The sequence below is a fragment of the Rana temporaria genome, chromosome 7 (assembly GCF_905171775.1).
Source record: "Rana temporaria chromosome 7, aRanTem1.1, whole genome shotgun sequence".
Taxonomy (NCBI): domain Eukaryota; kingdom Metazoa; phylum Chordata; class Amphibia; order Anura; family Ranidae; genus Rana; species Rana temporaria.
The window spans coordinates 10,977,057-10,996,480 of NC_053495.1; the positions used below are offsets into that span (position 1 = coordinate 10,977,057).

The following is a 19,424-nucleotide window of genomic DNA, read 5'->3' on the forward strand; positions in this document are numbered from 1 at the left end:
CTGCGCATCATTACCAATCACCCATGGTTGCTATAGGTTACTGCACATCGTTACCGCTCACCCATTGGTTGCTACATATCATTATTGCTCACCCCATTGCTGCTAGAGGTTACTGCACATTATTACTGCTCACTATTTGCCTGCAACTCACCCCGTTTCGTCCTGCCGCTGCTTTATTAATCTCCCCACCACCCCACTGCCCTGCTATTAATCTCTATTAATCTCTCTCATGCTGACAAAAGAAGGGTGAGGGAGAAAAATCCACACACAGCCAGCTCTCTGTTTTATCTACACGCTGCTGACCAGACAAAGGGGGCGCTCTGCCTCACTTCATGTCAAAGCAGCCCCAGTCCTGACAGAGGGAGAAGATACGCGGATCTACGTGAATCTACCCCTAAAAGTCCAATAAAGAGACCCTGAAAAATGTGTTCGCTAAGTATAAACAAATTTACACAAAGAATAAAAAAAAACACTTTACATTTTTTTACAGGTTACATTTTTCGAGTTAGAGGAGGCCTTAGGCCCCGTTCACACCTAGGCGTATATACACCTGTAGTGTGAACGCCGCTGCCGCCACGACACGCCAGAGGGATGCTTTAGCATTGCCCTCTATGGAGATGGTTCACATCTCCACGCCGAACGCGGGACGCCTGCCGTCTGAAAAAAGGTCCCGGACCTTTTTTTCCAGGCATCTTTCGGCGTTCGGCTAGGAGATGGGAAGCATCTCCATAGAGGGTGTCACAGGCTGCATTCACAATCGCGGCGTTTTGTCCCGCCGCAATTCGCGGGACAAAACGCAGCGATTCAGTACGCTATAGTGTGAATGCAGCCAAAGACTAGAATTATTGCTCTCGCTCTAAAATTCACGGCAACACCTCACATGTGTGGGTTGACCGTCGTTTACATATGTGGGCGCAACATACGTATGCGTTCGCTTCTGCGAGCGAGCACACAGGGACAGGGGCGCTTTAAATTTATTTAATTTTTATTGTTAATTTGACTTGATGCCTTCTTTTTAAAAATAAAACAATTTTTGATCACTATTAGTCTTGTTACAAGGAATGTAAACATCCCTTGTAATAGGAATAGTGTGTGACCGGTCCTCCTTACAGTGAAGATCTGGGGCCAATAAGTCCCCAATCTCACCTTTAGGCTGGGAAGCCTAAAATAAAAAACAAAAAAACGATCCTGGCTTCCACAGCCGTGGAGGCGGCAATTTTCAAATGCAGAGGCTGTGCGTGACGTCATAACATCGCGCACGATCATAGAGACTTTGGGGGACTGTCTGGCCACCAGAAACGCTGTGGTCATCATCCGGCTCCGATCGGTTCCTTCTCTGGTTCGCCGATCGTAGGAGCGAGTCAGGAGAAGGGCATCCCCTCCCGCCGCCTGTAAGAACGATCAAGCAGCTGAACAGCCGCTATGATTGTTCTTATGGTGCAAGGAATCGCCGGCTCTAAAAGAACATATCTGAATGATGCCTGTGGGTGCACCATCATTCAGATATTGCCACTCAGGTCGATGCTGTCATAGGGTGTTGGGAGGGAAGCCGTTAAAGCAGCTTCCACCCAAAAATTGAACTTCTGCTTTTCGGAACCCTCCCCCCCCTCCGGTTCACATTTGGCACCTTTTAGAGGGAGGAGGGAGCAGATACCTGTGTAATACAGGTATTTTGTTCCCACTTTCCTGGCATAGATACCCCGAGCCACCCGCGGGTATCTACACCACTTCCTGCGCCTTCTCCATCCCCCCCGCTGTCTTCTGGGAGACGCACAGGCTCCAGAAGACAGCAGGGACCAGTGGGATCGTGCAGCGCGACTCATGCATGCACAGTAGGGAACCAGGAAGTGAAGCCGCGAGGCTTCACTTCCTGTTTCCCCTCACCGAAGATGCCAGCGGCAGCACCCGAGGGATCGATTGGCAGGGCTGTCTTAATGAAGAGGGCACACCTGGCCACTGCCAGGGGCCCCAACTGCATGGTGGGCCCCTGCACTTTCCCCAAAGCAGCTGGTCCTTGAGCCCATGCTGCCCCGAAATTGTGGCACCTGAGTGGCACTGAGAGTAAAAGATACACAGGGGAGGCAGTTCTGTCTCCTATCTATCTTGATGTCCGTTTACCTGCCACTGTATAATTCTAGGGGCCCCAGTCATTTCTTTGCCCAAGGGCCCATGATGCTATTAAGACGGCCCTGATCACAGGGAACCCAGGACAGGTAAGTGTCCTTATTTAAAAAGGTCGGCAGCTGCAGTATTTGTAGCTGCTCCAGTGAAACTTGGTGAATGTCACTGCTTTACAAATATGCCCCTCATAAGAAGCTGCCCCATTCTATATATATCTGATCACAGTCCGGGATCTCTGAGTAATGCCCCATCATAATGAAGCGGGACGTTTGTCCCTGGAATTGGCATTGCCTAGCTGCACCCAAAACCCCCCCCCCCCACCCCCCGGCGTAGTGGAGCTTAACACTACCATCTGCCGACACCGCAGGAATGGAAGATGCCGCCAGGCCGAGCGCTTCTACTATGATGGATAAATGGCTGTCCGCAAGCGGGAGTGCACAATGCCAGGCAGATGCCAGTTACTAATTAGACGTTACTGTATTATCTAACCAAAGCCGGCACAATAAGGAGCCCTTTACAGCTGGCCGGGGCACAAGGAGCGGCGTTTACCCTGCCAGGCACTGCGGGCTAATTAAAGGGTTTGTGCTTTAAAAGGAATGTACAATAAATGTTCCTCCTGTGTCATTAACACATGATCACACGCCCCTTGTATATACAGTGCTGTGAAAAAGTATTTGCCCCCTTCCTGATTTGTCACACTTTGTGTAATATTAAAATATGTCTGATAATAAAAAAAGATAAGCCAAGTAAATACAAAATGCAGTTTTTAAGCGGTGATCTTGTTTATTAAAGCGGAGTTCCACCCAAAAATGGAACTTCCGATTTTCGGAACCCTCCCCCTCTCTCCGGTGTCACATTTGGCACCTTTCAGGGGGGAGGATACATGTAATCTAATACAGGTAATTTGCTCCCACTTCCAGGCATAGATACCAGAGCCACACGTGGGTATCTACGCCACTTCCGGCGCCTTCTCCGCCCCCCCTGCTGTCTTTTGGGAGACACACAGGCCCCAGAAGACAGCAGCGACTAGTGGGATCGTACATTAGGGAACCAGGAAGTGAAGCCGCAAGGCTTACCGAAGATGGCGGCGGTGGCAGCATATGAGAGCCGAGCGATAGATCGGCTTCGGGTGCCGACATCGCAGGCGCCCAGGACAGCCAAGTGTCCTTTTTTTAAAAGTCAGCAGCTGCAGTATTTGTAGCTGCTGACTTTAGAAAAAAAAATTAGGTGGACCTCCACTTTAAGGTGGAAAAAAGCTGTCCAAACCTGCCTGGCCCTATGTGAAAAAGTAATTGCCCCCTAAATCGAATAGGGGGAGGGGGGGGGGTGCTGCCGCCTGAAATTGAGAAGCGGGGGGGGGGGGGGGGCCTTTGCAAAAAAATAAGAAATAAAGAAAAAGATATATAAAAAGGGGGGGTAGCCATCCGGGGCCCTGGGGACCTCTGGCTGGGCCCTTTAATATATAATAATAAAAAAAAGAAATAAATATATATATAAAAAATATATATTTAAATGGCTGCGCTGCTATCAATCTGTCCAGCCTAGCGAATCAACGGCCAGGCTGGGAACCGAAGAGGATCACGGGTACGTGCGCGGGACTTTCGAGGGGTGAGGTAAGTAAAACGGGGGTTCGGGGGGGGGGGGCGTTACCGTCGGATGTTTTTTCACCTTAATGCATAGGATGCATTAAGGTGGAAAAACTTTTACCTTTACAACCCCTTTATTGAGATCTAGAAGAAAATGTAGGGAAAGTTTTTTATTTTCGTTCATTGTTTACAAATGTGCCCGGGCCTGTTCATATATACCGCTTGTTCTGTATGAACTGGCCCTTTAATTGACATTTGTTTTCATACTTTTCTATCCTCCGCAGCTTTGGTTGCCACCAATTTCTCCTCCTCGTCATCGGCAGGCACTCCTGGGTTTAGCAGCAGCCAAAATTCCAACACCCTCCCCCGTACTGCGCACCAGATGAGTCCGAGGACGACGATGACTAGAAGACGGCAGCGGAGAAAGGACCACAAGAGTTCCTGTAAACGGATTTATTTTTTCTTTTTCATGTCCTTGCACTGTCTATGACTTTTTTATTATTATTTTTTTATGCTCGTTGTCTGACTATAGATTTGTTTATCAGTACATGGGAGGAGGAGATTTTTTATTTTAATTTTTTTTTATCTGATTATTAAAAAAATAAGTTGTAGTTTCTCTATGGCTAGATTACCAATAGCTGCTCAATATTTTACTTCACGCCTAACGATGCCTTCTTGTGATGCCTGTCCTCTGTACCTTCCCCCCCCCAGTGTCTCTTTCTTCTAGTACGGTGGGTCCTGGCGGTCAGATCATACACACGGAAACCACAGAGATAATCCTTCGGGGTGACCCCTTAAATGGATTTGGGATTCAACTGCAGGGAGGAATATTTGCGACTGAGACGCTGTCATCTCCCCCGCTAATCAGATTCATTGAGCCGGACAGCCCAGCCGAGAGGTGAGATCTTCGCTTCGTTGATAAGTTCACCCTTTTTAACATATTGCATGTCACGTCTGTATTTGGGGTGTAACATGTTCCGCAATGCCCCCTCACCTCCTGTGACAGTGGGAGGCAGGGCTGGTGCAAGGATTTTTGACACTAGGCGAAACCTCATTTTTTCGCACCCCCTTGACTCCACCCCTTTGCCCTGCCCATGTATAACCCTCCATTTTAATAAAGCGCCCATCAAATGCAGCCTCACCAGCGCCCATCAATGCAGCCTCACCAGCACCCATCAAATGCAGCCTCACCAGCGCCCATCAAATGCAGCCTCACCAGCGCCCATCAAATGCAGCCTCACCAGCGCCCGTCATTGCAGCCTCACCAGCGCCCATCAAATGCAGCCTCACCAGCGCCCATCAAATGCAGCCTCACCAGCGCCCATCAAATGCAGCCTCACCAGCGCCCATCAAATGCAGCCTCACCAGCGCCCATCAAATGCAGCCTCACCAGCGCCCATCAAATGCAGCCTCACCAGCGCCCGTCATTGCAGCCTCACCAGCGCCCATCAAATGCAGCCAAGGCAGCCTTTACAAATTTTGGGGCCCCTTACGCAGGGCCCCCCTGGAGCAGAGAACCGGGGGGTTGTGGTAAACGAAAGTGTCATCTCTTCTCTTCTCTCTCCTGCCGCGAGATAAGGGGGACGGGGGGGGGGGGCTGGGGGTTGGTGCTTGGCGAACAAAACAAAGTCAAGTCTTCTCTCTCCTGCTGCGAGTTTCTAAAGTCAGACGGAAAAAAAACGGGGGGGCGGACCCCTGCTGCGAGTTGCTAAAGGTGGGGGGGGGGGGTCAGACCCTTACAGGTGTAATGCCTGAACCCCCCTGATGGCAGCCCTGAATGCAGCCTCACCAGCGCCCATCAAATGCAGCCTCACCAGCACCCGTCAATGGATGTTTGCTTGCTTCCATGTATTCGGGAATCGGGACAAAGACGCAGTCCTTCGCTGCCACTGCGCTTCTGACACTATGTGCGAACGAAGCGGGGGCTGCCTACTGATGCTGAGACTTAGTTGCTTTTTGCTGAGAGAAGAGACTGGGAACACCAGTGGCCAGGCGCCCTAGGCGGTTGCCTAGTGGTAGCACCGGCCCTGGTGGGAGGGGCTTCGCTGCTGCTGTCACATTTGAAATTGGTGCATCTATGTGAGGCTCCACCCACACAGCCACACCCTACATTCACAGAGATCTGGCGCCTTACCCGGAAAAGCAGAATCGAGTATATATACGTGATTCTGCCCATACTGTAGTGGTAAAGCTACAATGCGGTTTGGGACCCCTTACATGGGCACCCAAATTATTGTTTAATTATATATATATATATATATATATATATATATATATATATATTTATATATATATACATTTTTTTGGGGCGTGGAATTGTTTTTTATATTTGCACAATATGCGGTTGTAAGTTGTTCCCTCCCTACATACATTTTTTAATAAATCGCAATGTAATTACTTTCTCTTTAAAGTTTTCCTATGCAGCCACATGACTGTAATCTGCGGCTCTATCTCCTTTCCCCTGTGGCTGGTGGGCCTGAACTCCTCTCCCGGCCGACAGCACTTTAGTGCTACGGATGACACCACGGTTCTTGGGATTCAGAAGCGTTGTCGCCCCTCCACAGACGCACAGATTGGCCCGGAGCTTGTCATGTGACCACATAGAAAAACTTTAAGGGCCAGATCCACGAAGCAGTTACGCTGGAGTATCTATTGATACGCCGCGTAACTTCTAGGTTGCTCCGGCGTATCTTTGTTTTGTATCCACAAAACAAGATACGCCTGAAGCTGGGCTAGATCCGACTGGCGTACGTCTTAGTACGCCGCCGGATCTAAGGTGCATATTTACGCTGGCCGCTAGGTGGCGCTTCCGTCGATTTCCGCGTCGAGTATGCAAATTAGCTAGATACGCCAATCCACAAACGTACGTCCGGCCGGCGCACTTTTTTACGTCGTTTCCGTAAGGCTTTTTCCGGCGTAAAGTTACCCCTGCTATATGAGGCGTAGCCAATGTTAAGTATGGACGTTGGGCCAGCGTCTAATTTTCCGTTGTTTGCGTAAAACGTTCGCGAATAGGGCTATGCGTAGAATTACGTTCACGTCGAAAGCATTGGCTTGTTGCGGGTTAATTTGGAGCATGCGCACTGGGATACCCCCACGGACGGCGCATGCGCCGTTCAAAAAAAAAATTAATTTACGTGGGGTCAAGACGTATTGGCATAAAACATGCCCACAACTTAGTGATTTGAATTGCGTGCCCTTACGCGACACATTTACATTACGCCGCCGTAACTTACGGCACAAATTCTTTGTGGATACGGGAAATACGCTGTAAGTTACGGCGGCGTAGTGTATCTGAGATACATACTATGCCGGACTTACAAATGCGCCACGCTACGTGGATCTGGGCCAATGTATTTACATTGCAATTTATTAGAAAATGAATGCAGGGTAGAGCTGCACGATTAATTGTGAAGAATCGAAATTCCATTATTTTTCCCTTTCCGATCTTCAAAACAGCATGTCACGATCTTTTTAATAAGTGCAGAGAGTTCTCACAGCTGGATAAACAAAATCCAGGCAGTTTGCCAAGTTTTAATAAGTGGAAACAAAGTATCTTTTCATTCTTTTATCAATGGAAAGAACTCCGGCGTGTAGATGAAGGAAGTTTAACCATTTAAAGACCAAACCCTTTCTGACATTTAGGGATGGGATGGCCATTGGGACTACAGGGAGTTTCCCAGTGGGCCGGCTTCAGTGACAGCGGACTGCCGCCCCCCTCTGCTCCTCTGTCTCTCCCTCCCCGCAGCGCTCACCTGGGGGGATCAAAGAAGCAGGGGGAGGACCAGAGGAGCAGGGGGGACGACAGAGGAGCATGGGGGAGGGGATAGACAGCTGACTCGACAGCTATGGCCTGAGAGTTTCTCACTTCTGCCTAATCTTGTCCCATAAGGGGGGGGCACAGAACCGATTCTTTGCCCCGGGTGAAATAATGTCTAGCTTCCCCACTGGTACTGCCTATAAGAGTACCAGCACCAGCCGTTCTATTCTAATAAAGTAGAAGGGCTAGTGAAGGGGGAGAGGGGGCTTGGGTGTCCGGCGGGGTGCGGGAGTTGTCCGGCCGCCATGGGAGAGACCTGTCAAAGTGGGCCAGTCTGGATGAAGTCCAGGGCCACATTTCTGTCCCAGTCCAGCCCTGCTGACATTTGTTGCTTACAAGTAAAAAATCATTATTTTCTGCAAAAAAAATTACTTGGAACACCCAAGTAGAGACCCTAGACTAGAGAATAAAATGGTGGTTGTTGTAATATTTTATATCACACTGTATTTGCGCAACGGTTTTTCAAATGCAAATTTTTGTTAAAATATACACTTTAATGAATAAAAAATAAAAAAACTAAACAGCAAAGTTAGCCCAATTTTTGGGTATAATGTAAAAGATGATGTTACACCGCGAGAATCGTGATCTTTATTCTAAGCAGAAGAATCGCGATTCTCTCATTTCAGCCAGAATCGTGCCGCTCTAATGCAGGGAATATAAAAGCAGTGGGGGAGGCGATATGTAAAACTTGGAGGATTGTATTGTCTTCTGTTCTTTGATTTGAACGCTGTGGTAATAAACCGTTGCGGTCTGCAAATAATCTGCTGACGCTAATCTGCTTTGTGCAGAGTATGCTGGGAGTTCGAATCTGCAGCTTCTGCACTAGAGCCGGGCTCGGGGAGACGTGAGTGCGAGGCGCTCGGGGCGGAACAGCGGCGAGTCCAGAAAAGCTCAGACTTTGTCAGGATGACATATCTGGTGCAGCGTGCGTGAAATGAGAGGTAACCAGGCTTGCAGGGACACGCTCTGCCCTGGCACAAGGACACTCGGTCTATCCATGAGCTCCACGCTCACAGCTAATTGACTGCAGATTTTAATTAGCCTTCCGCATTGACACCCGGGAAGGGACTGTGCCTCTCTGCATTGTCTGTGGCCCGGATACAAAGCGCGCGGCGCGTCCGATCGAATCTCTTTCAGAGAACTAAATTACATAGACTGTTCTCTCCGTCGTCTCGGGGGATTGGGTCATGGCTGGGCCGTGGGGCCAGCAGCCGTTGGGGGCCCTGCAGAGGGTGACCCTCGTTATAATGGGAGCTTTTTCTGTCTTACTGCTCTTCCTTAAAGCGGAGGTTCACCCTAAAAACATGTATAATAACGTATTTATCGCGGTATAACGCGCTCCCGCGTATACCGCGCACCCCTAAAGTGGCCCCCAATCCTGTGGAAAAAAAGTTTTTTGTACTTACAGTTTTGGTGTCTTGCGCGGCGTCCATCGGCGGCCTCGTCGGGTCCGGCGTCCTTCTGCGGCTTCGGGTGTCCTCTTCGGCGGGTCCGGCGTCCTTCTGCGGCGGGTCCGGTGTCCTCTTCGGCGGGTCTGGCGTCCTTCTGCGGCGTCCTTCCCGCCACGAGTTTGATTACTGCGCCGGCATATATACCGAGCGCAGTACACTCGTGAATCTTCGGGCAGGCTCGGCAACTGTCGCGCTGACGTCCTGTACGTACAGGACGTCAGTGCGAGAGGCGCCGAGACTGCCCCGAAGATTCACGAGTGTACTGCGCTCGGTATATGCCGGCGCAGTATTCAAACTCGTGGCGGGTATCGGCGTATATCGCGCACCCACGATTTTGCCCTGATTTTCAGGGCAAAATAGTGCGCGGTATACGCCGATAAATACGGTAACATTACATTCTGCATACTTCCAACATGTACAGTATGCTGTTTGTTTGGTTTGTTTTTTGCTGTACATACCGTATTATTGCTATTTTCCGGGGTGCTCACTCCCGCGGGAGTAGGCGTTCTTATGCAGAGGCGCAGTGTCATGTGGGACTTCGCCCAGATGATTGACGTCTTGAGAAAAAACTCCCCCCCCCCCCCGGCGGATAAGGGCGCGCCACGAGTTTCCGAAAGTAGCCGAACTGCGAGTCGGCTCTATGCGGCGCTATACGGCGCCTGCGCACCGACTAGGAGCCGTGTAGAGCTGACTGCGCAGGCGCCGTATAGCGCCGACTCCCAATTTTTTTTATATTGTGAAATACATAGACAAGAAGTTGTGCATGTCTGCAAGCTAGTGCACGAGATATGTAAATAACCTGTCGCTCAAGCAAGGGCTTTGGTCTTTATCTGGAAGTCCGTTTTATTTCACGGAACAATAAAAAGAGGATTGCTCAGCGCTGGATTAACTCTGTGTGGCAAGACTGGGCACAGATGATGGGAAATCTTATTCTCTACATTGTGACATCAAAAAAAAAAAAAAAATTGGGGTTTACATCCACTTTAAGTGGTTAATAACGAAAACAAATGCAGCCGTCACATCTAAGAATTGATAATCTGCAATATTTATAAATGTTTGCTTTTGGGGGTTAATACCACTTTAACAGTGACTTCTAGGTAGATTCAGGTAGAGTTAGGCCGACTTATCAGTAGATAAGCCGACCTAACTCAGAATCTGCGCCGACCTATGTTTAAGCGTATGCTCAAACAGAGATACGCTTAAACATATCTAAGATACGACGGCTTGCGCCGTCCTATCTTAGATTGCAATTTTTCGGATGGCCGCTAGGTGACGCTTCCATTGCGGTCGGCGTAGATTATGTAAATGACGTACGTATGCCCGGCCGCCGCAGTCGATTTACGCCGTTTCCGTAAGTCATTAGGAGTATGTTAAAGTATGGCAGCTGCAAGGTTCGAATTTTTAACGTCGTTTGCGTAAGTCGTCCGCGAATCGGGATTTACGTCTATGTCCACGTCAAAATCAATAGGCCCGTGCGGCGTACGTAACCGCAATGCACACTGTGAAATGTAGTCGCCCGCCGCATTCTCAGTGAAAAAAAAACGTCAAAAACGTGAGATCAAGCCTCATTACCATGAAACACGCCCCCCTCCAAGTCATTTGAATTCGGCGCCCTTACGCCCGCTCGCTTAGGGCTACGCCACCGTATATTAGCAGGCAAGTATATTGAGAATCATTACTAGCCTAGCTAATTTACGGCGGCGTAGCCTAAACACGCTAAGCTACGCCGCCGGCGCCGTAACATTACACCAATGTACCTGAATCTACCTATTGAAGTACAACTAAAGGTAGAGTGGAGAGGGATTGGACACCCCTGTCCGGTGTTTATTGCTGTTTGCGCCTCCATTAGGGAACCCCGCCCTCTCTATTTGTCCTGATGACTGTTATCTCTGAGAAAGAAAGTGAAAGAAAATCCCATATTTTGAGATGTTACCACAACAGGATGTGAGGGGACGGATCTTCCGCTCGTATTGGTGACAACCAGGAAGTCTCTAACTTTGGAGGGATTTCCTCTCACTTCCTGTTTAACTTTGGGACAGGAAGGAAAGTCTCCCCAATGAAACAAAGATGGCAAAAAAATAAATAATTGACAAGGGTTATGAACCTCCCTACTAGGTAATGAAGCCCTGGAACCTGCACCTTTTTATGGCAGCACCCGTGAAAAAAAAATCTTGTCCTTATTGGTTCACAGCAAAATGAAAATGCCGCACAATTTTAGTCAATCGGTCGTTGATCATTAGAGGAGCTGCAGTGCCACCTTGTGGCAAGCTGGTGAATTGTTGCTGGTTTTCTGTTCCATGCAACTGAAAGAATTGTGTACAAGACATGTGCAATTGGTTTTTTTCCGAATTTGTTTTCCTCGTCGTTGACATGATCACAGCCTCGTCGTTGCCGTGATCGCAGCCTCGTCGTTGCCGTGATCGCAGCCTCGTCGTTGCCGTGATCGCAGCCTCGTCGTTGCCGTGAACGCAGCCTCGTCGTTGCCGTGAACGCAGCCTCGTCGTGGCCGTGATCGCACCCTCGTCGTGGCTGTGATCGCACCCTCGTCGTTGCCGTGAACGCAGCCTCGTCGTTGCCGTGATCGCAGCCTCGTCGTTGTAGTGATCGCAGCCTCGTCGTTGCCGTGAACGCAGCCTCGTCGTTGCCGTGATCGCAGCCTCGTCGTTGCCGTGATCGCAGCCTCGTCGTTGCCATGATCGCAGCCTCGTCGTTGCCATGAACGCAGCCTCGTCGTTGCCATGAACGCAGCCTCGTCGTTGCCATGAACGCAGCCTCGTCGTTGCCATGAACGCAGCCTCGTCGTTGCCATGAACGCAGCCTCGTCGTTACCATGAACGCAGCCTCGTCGTTGCCATGAACGCAGCCTCGTCGTTGCCATGAACGCAGCCTCGTCGTTGCCATGAACGCAGCCTCGTCGTTGCCATGAACGCAGCCTCGTCGTTGCCATGAACGCAGCCTCGTCGTTGCCATGAACGCAGCCTCGTCGTTGCCATGATCGCAGCCTCGTAGTTTTTTTTTTGCCATGATCGCAGCCTCGTCGTTGCCATGAACGCAGCCTCGTCGTTGCCATGAACGCAGCCTCGTCGTTGACATGATCGCAGCGTCGTCGTTGCCATGATCGCAGCCTCGTCGTTGCCATGAACGCAGCCTCGTCGTGGCCATGAACGCAGCCTCGTCGTTGCCATGAACGCAGCCTCGTCGTTGCCATGATCGCAGCCTCGTCGTTGCCATGAACGGAGCCTGATCGATGACCATCTGCAGCCTCACAGATTACATACAGGAGAATCTTTTGTATTAAAGAGGCCACCGAGTAAACAAAGTCCCGCCTCCTATGATAGGCAGAACAGTCGTCCAATGCCAGCCCAGGAGACGGGACTTCCTATTACAGAGGCCACTGAGTAAACAGGAGATTCTCACTGAATGTAATCACTGGATGTAATCTGTCAGCACTCGTGCCGTCCCCTCCGAGGCAGTCAGAACGATCGCCGTATAACATGCGCACACGATTTTCACCTGATTTTCAGGGTGAAAAAGTGTGTTATACGCCGATAAATATGGTAGCTGTTTGTCTGTGAAACACGAATGTGAGTGATTTTTATAATTATCGATCAACTGCTGTATTTGCAGGGTCTGCATCCCTGTAGATGTGATTTCCCTTTGGGATTATTTAACCAAAAATAACATTAAATTACAATATGACTTGTATAGTAAATCTATAGGTATATATTTTTTTTATTTGCTTTTTTCCCCCACAAGTGGAGTTACCCTTTTAAGTTAGCAATGTAGCAGAATATTAAGTTCTAACCCTTGAACCTTGTCTCCCCAGGTGTGGGCTCCTGCAGGTTGGCGATCGGTTACTCTCCATCAATGGGATCCTAACTGAAGATGGGACGCTGGAAGAGGCCAATCAGCTCCTTCGAGACGCAGCATTGTCCAATAAAGTTGTGCTGGAGATTGAATACGATGTTGCAGGTGAGTTAGAATCTCTTATAGTCTACATTCAGCAAACCGCGCCTTCTAAAAAAATCAGAACGCCTCAGCCGTAATCTCTCTTCTAGGCTCTTCTCTATCATCTTCAGGGTGCGGCCAGCTAGTCACAGAGGATACCAGAGACCAGATCGTCTCTGATCACCTCTATGGCCTAGGAGGACCGGGGTGACGTCATGAGGTCACTTCTGGTCTAGGGCGGAAGTAAACAATTTTTTTTTTATTTACTTGGCGTAACATAATCTTTCATATTTTACAAAGAGATTCGGTTATATATTGTTGTTTTTATTTTATTCACGTAGGCTAGATTCACGTAGAATCGCGTAACTTTGTGCGGGCGTAACGTATCCTATTTACGTTACGCCTCCGCAACTTTTACAGGCAAGTGCCGTATTCTCAAAAAAAAGTTGCGGTAGCGTAAATAGGCCGGCGTAAGCCCGCCTAATTTAAATTGTGAAGAGGTGGGCGTGTGTTATGTAAAACAGGCTTGACCCGACGTGATTGACGTTTTTCCCAAAAGGAAATTTCCCAGTGTGCATTGCTCCAAAGTACGCCGCAAGGACGTCATTTGTTTTCGCCGTGAACGTAAATGACGTCCAGCCCCATTCACAGACGACTTACGCAACTTTTTCAAATTTCGACGCGGGAACGACGGCCATACTTAACATTGGTACGCCGCACTTGCGCCACCATATAGCAGGGGCAACTATACGCCGGGAAAAGCCTAACGTAAACGGGCGTACGTTCGTGAATTCGCGTATCTAGCTGATTTGTATGTCCAGCTTTACTTTGTCTATATAGGCCCGGATTCACAAAGCACTTGCACCGACGTAAGTGCAAATATGCGCCGTTGTATCTGTGCGCCGTGCCCACAAAACTAGATACGCCTGAAAATAGGCTTCCTACGACCGACGTAACTTGCCTACGTCGTCTTATCGTGGGCGCATATTTACGCCGGGCGCATTTGCCGCTCCCATTTATTTTCTATGCACATATGCAAATGAGGGAGATACGCCGATTCACGAACGTAGTTGCGCCTGGCGCATAATATACGCGGTTTGCGTAAGTCGTACGTCCGGCGTAAAGTTATTCCCCATATAGGAGGCGCAACTCATGCAAAGGTATGGACCAGGGAACAGAGCCGTCGTATTTTACGTTGTTTACGTCGTACGTGAATCTGACTAGGCGTAGGTTACGTTCACGCCGTAGGCAGTGATTCGGCGTATCTTAGGCAGTTGTTTTCGACGTGATTCTGAGCATGCGCACTGGGATACGTCCACGGGACGGTGCATGCGCCGTTCGATTTAAGTACTTGTATGTCACTCGGCCCATCATTTGCATGGGGTCACGCCTCATTAGCATGGCTCACGCCCACTTCCACCTACGACGGCTTGCGCCGAGGGAACCCAGCGCAGTTTGGGAGGCAAGTGCTTTGTGAATTCGGTGCTTGCCTCTCTGCGCTACGTCAGCGTAGCGTATATTCGATACGCTACGCCGGCATAAATATGCGCCGATGTGTGTGAATCCGGGCCAAAGTGTATGTCTATCAGTGCGGGTTTCCTTTAAATGCAGATGAGTTGAGAATCACACTTCATCTCATTAATGTGAACGGAGCCAGAGAAGATGAATGTTTATGACAACCACAACAGACTGAGCGTGGGTTTGTGTGTACACATTGGCTGCTGGTGTATTTCTGCAGATCATGTCGTATTGCCCCCGGAAAACGTAGGAATCGCACTCCACATATTCCCAGAGGAAGAACATTTCATTCTAGATTGTGAGAGCAAAATGGCAATCTTCTGCTCTCTATTGGCACTACAAGTCCCAGCATGCTCTGACGGGCCTTCTTAAATCTCCAACATCTCTGATCATGTTGCCATTTTAAAGTAATGATGGCGCTTCTTTTTGTCACAGCAACCAGCCAAATCTTCTCCCTCCGCACAGCTGACGCGTCCTTTTATAATGTACCATTTTGCTTCCGGCGTAGTCGTCTCTTGCAACAATTTCAAGTTATCACTTGACGGCTGTTTTCTTGCAGCTGTCAGAAATCCTCCTTCTTTAGTGATCCTGCTGTCCTGCTTGACTGGCAGATGAGATTTGCTTTCAGAGGCCGGCGCTAACACTCGTTCTGCACAGGATTTTTTTTTTTTTTTTTTTTTTTTACAAGCATTGATGACATTTTATGTCTTAAAAAGGCAACTTGGGGGGGGGGGGGGGGGGGAGGATATCCACCTTCAAGGCGAAAGTGGAAAGCCTACCCACAAATGTTATCGGTGGGGTTCTTACTTCTTGGGTATGCTAATGTTAGATTCACTCAGAGGGGTCCTGCAGAGTTTCCTGGGGGGGGAGGGGTCCTGCAGAGTTTCATGGGGGGGGGGTCCCCCAGAGTTTCATGGGGGGGTACCACAGAGTTTCCTTGAGGGGGCTCCTGCAGAGTTTCCTTGAGGGGGGGGTCCCTGCAGAGTTTCCCTGCAGAATTTCCTCGAGGGGGGTCCCTGTAAAGTTTCCTTGAGGGGGTCCCTGTAGAGGTTCCTCGAGGGGGGGTCCCTGCAGAGTTTCCTCGAAGGGGGGGTCCCTGCAGAGTTTCCTCGAAGGGGGGGTCCCTGCAGAGTTTCCTCGAAGGGGGGGTCCCTGCAGAGTTTCCTCGAAGGGGGGGTCCCTGCAGAGTTTCCTCGAGGGGGGGTCCCTGCAGAGTTTCCTCAGGGGGGGGGGGGTCCCTGGAGTTTTTCCTCGAGGGTCCCTGCAGTTTTTCCTCGAGGGGGGGGTCCCTGCAGAGTTTTCTTGGGGGGGGGGGGGCTATTGGGCCTAACAGCAGAGCTCCGTTAAGCCTCCAATTAGGCCTTAGCCCAAGGGAAGAGAGCAAGCACGTGGCCTGTCCCAAATATGTATAACCTCCCCCAGCAAGCACCAGTGGCATGAACTTCCTACTGGATTGGCTGAAGGAAATCTAAATATTCATAACTTAGTTGTGTTTGTGAAATCTCATACTATGATCAGTGATACCAGTGACATCTACTGGCGACAGTGAGAAATAGCAAGACAACTTAAAGCGGAGCTCCACCCAAAAGGGGGTGGAATCCACACCAAAAATCACTGTTTTGTTTATTCATTTTCAAATTGTTTCAAAAAGTTTTCGAATTCGAAAAGTTTTCAAATAGTTTTTGAAATCGAATAGTTTTCCAATTTCCAAAGAGAATAAAATAGAATAGAAAATATTTTTTTGTATTATTATTCTATTCCTTTATTTTCTAGTCTATCCAATTCTCTTTGAAAATTGGAAAACTATTCGAATTTGAATTTCGTCCGATTTATTTTATATTTTTTTTCATCATTTAGGATTCATTTCAATTCGTTATTTACATAAATTAGTTTAGTTAAATTAATTATTTGGTTCATTTGTTTTAATTATTTTCGGAATTAGTTTTGTTAGTTTTCGAATTCAAAATTTTTCGAATCGTTTTCGAATTCTAAAAGTTTTCCAATTTCCAAAGAGAATTAAATAGAATTGAAAATAAAGGAATAGAATAGAATAGAATAGAAATTGTTGTTTCTATTCTATTCCTTTATTTTCTAGTCTATTGTATTCTCTTTGGAAATTGGAAAACTATTCAAAATAGAAAACGAATTTGAAAAAATTTGAATTTGAAAACTTTCAAAAAGGATTCGAAAACTATTTGAATTTGAATTTCGTCCGAATATTTTTTTTCCACCGTTTCGGATACGTTTCAATCCGGTACTTTCTGATTCGATAACGAAAATAACGAAAATTTGTCTGCGCATGTTTAATGTAACATTAATATATAACATGTTTAATATACCAAATGAAGTTCATGCCCAGTCGGCCCGCATATTCTATTAATTCAACAATGATTATTTGAATTTAATGATACAAGTTTGGATTAATTTAAACATGGAATCCTTAACGATTATAATTTTCGGTGGGGGTGGGGAGTGCAAATTAAGGGACATGTTAGAATAAACCTACCAATAAAATTTATAGACTGATCATTTCTTTGTCAGTGGGCAAACGTACAAAATCAGCAGGGGATCAAATACTTTTTTCCCCTCCCTGTAACTTTACAAGCACTGCACTATTATGCAGGGATGGACTGGCCATTGGGACTACAGGGAGTTTCCCGGTGGGCCGATGGTTCAGTGGGCCGGCTTCAGTGACAGCGGCCTGGGAGTTTCTCACTTCTGCCTAATCTTGTCCCATAAGGGGGGGGCACCAAACTGATTCTTTGCCCCAGGAGAAATAATGTCTAGCTTCCCCACTGGTACTGCCTATAAGAGTACCAGTACCAGCCGTTCTACTCGGCTAGTGGCTAGTGAAGGGGGAGAGGGGGCTTGGGTGGCCGGGGGGGTGCGGGAGTTGTCTGGCCGCTGTGGGAGAGACCTGTCAAAGTGGGCCGGTCTGGATGAAGTCCAGGGCCCAATTTTTGTCCCAGTCCAGCCTTGCTATTATGTTGTTTTAAAATTATGTATTATTTTTCAATACTATAATTTCATCAGACAATTACAGTATTAAACCATATTAAAAAAAGTTTGGACACCCCTGTGTTAGATGTATTATTATAAAACGGTGGTTCTTAACCTTTTTTGGGTCATGGACCCCTTTAATGTACTATGTGTATACTATATGATGTACGCGCGGCTATGTGCAGTGTCAGGGGGCGTTTTCTTTAATTGATTTATTTTCCAATAGTTTCTACTGAAGTTTCAAAAAAGTACAACGGAAACTTGGCATAGTTCAATACGGTAGACACAAATCTTTTTCTTGACAATCAAAGTACATACAAGAGAGAAGCATATTAAGTACTTTCATTATATAGGCCCTAAAGTTTATACAGTAATTATATAAATACATAGCCAGATTCAGAGAGGTTTACGCCAGCGTATCAGTAGATACGCCGTCGTAACTCTGAATCTGCGCCGTCCTAAATTTAAGTGTATTCTCAAATTGAGATACACTTAAATCTAGCTAAGATACGACTGCGGGCGCCGTCGTATCTTGGCTGTGTATTTAGGCAGGTCGCTAGGGGCGTGTACGCTGATTTACGCCTAGAATGCGTAAATCGGCGAGATACTATTCACGAACGTACGCTTGCCCATCGCAGTAAAGATACGCCGTTTACGTAAGGCATTTTCAGGCGTAAAGTTAGTCCACCAAAAAGCTGGCCCAGCCAATGTTAAGTATGGACGTCGTTCCCGCGTCAAATTTTTTAATTTTTACGTCGTTTTCGTAAGTCGTCCGTGAATGGGGCTGGGCGTAATTTACGTTCACGTCGAAACCAATGAGTCTTTGCGGCGTAATTTGGAGCATGCGCACTGGGATACGTCCGCGCCGTTCGAAAAAAATGTAATTTACGTGGGGTCATGCTTTATTTACATAAAACACGCCAACCTCTTCACAATTTGAATTAGGTGCGCTTACGCCGGCACATTTACGCTACGCTGCCGTAACTTAGTAACTTTCGGCGGCGTAGCGTATATGAGATACGCTACGCCTGCCTAACGTTAGGCGCGTCTTTTGGAATCCAGCTAATAGAGTATAAAGATGAAGCTAAAGGAAGAGTCTACTTGGCCATCTAAAGAACGTCCAATCTTCGAGAAAGTGAGAATTGGGGCTTCACGAGGCTAAAAATGAACAACTGGAGTTTCTCTTTAATGTATTTGTATAATGTTTGCATTGATGTGTATTTATTGTTGCTCAGTCCTCCCCTCCTTACAATGTATAGGCGCTCAGCACAGATGGCTGACTGCAGGCTGACCTACATTTCCCTCATTAATTCCCCCTTCTTTGCTTCCTCCAAGAGTCCGTGGTTCCGAGCAGTGGTACGTTTCACGTCAAGCTGCCGAAGAAGAGAGGAGTGGAGCTGGGCATCACAATCAGCTGTGAGTAACGCTTCAGTGGACCGAAGTCTGAACTCCAGGCAAAGCGGCTAGACCAGTGACGGTGAACCTCGGCACCCCAGATGTTTTGGAACTACATGTCCCATGATGCTGATGCACTCTGCAGTGTAGTTGAGCATCACGGGAAATGTTGTTCCAAAACATCTGGGGTGCCAAGGTTCACCATCACTGGGCTAGACGCACGCTTGGAGTGCATATATAATCTGTCTTGCTCACCAAAAGATTTGTAACTCTGCTTGGCCAGTCTTTTGATTCCTCCTGCCAGACAGAATTACACTGAGAGAGCAAGACCAAAAATGTTAGTTCAAAATCTTTTCATATTCGTATTTCTGCATAACAGTTCGACATGGAAACACCCAACATGTTTTCGGGGATTCAGACACTTCTCCCTCATAAGGGCCTATAATGCCTCGTTTCCACTGAGAGGAACGGTTCAGGTCAGTACAGTTTGGAAGGGTTAGAATGGCCCGGCCTATTCAGGTGAGCGTTTCCACGTCAAGTCGGACCGTCAGGGGCCATACAGGGTTTAGAAAAAATGCCTAGCGT

The 19,424-nt window shown here is 48.0% G+C and overlaps 1 protein-coding gene across 1 annotated transcript in view; it reads left to right on the plus strand.

The window, feature by feature from the left end:
* Positions 1 to 19,424, plus strand: part of GRIP2 (glutamate receptor interacting protein 2) — a 108,515-nt gene that overhangs the window by 62,136 nt on the left and 26,955 nt on the right. The window contains exons 11-14 of the mRNA XM_040358877.1: positions 3,992 to 4,150; positions 4,419 to 4,605; positions 12,805 to 12,950; positions 18,780 to 18,860. Coding sequence (XP_040214811.1) covers positions 3,992 to 4,150; positions 4,419 to 4,605; positions 12,805 to 12,950; positions 18,780 to 18,860 — 573 coding nt within the window. The remainder of the gene's footprint in view (positions 1 to 3,991; positions 4,151 to 4,418; positions 4,606 to 12,804; positions 12,951 to 18,779; positions 18,861 to 19,424) is intronic.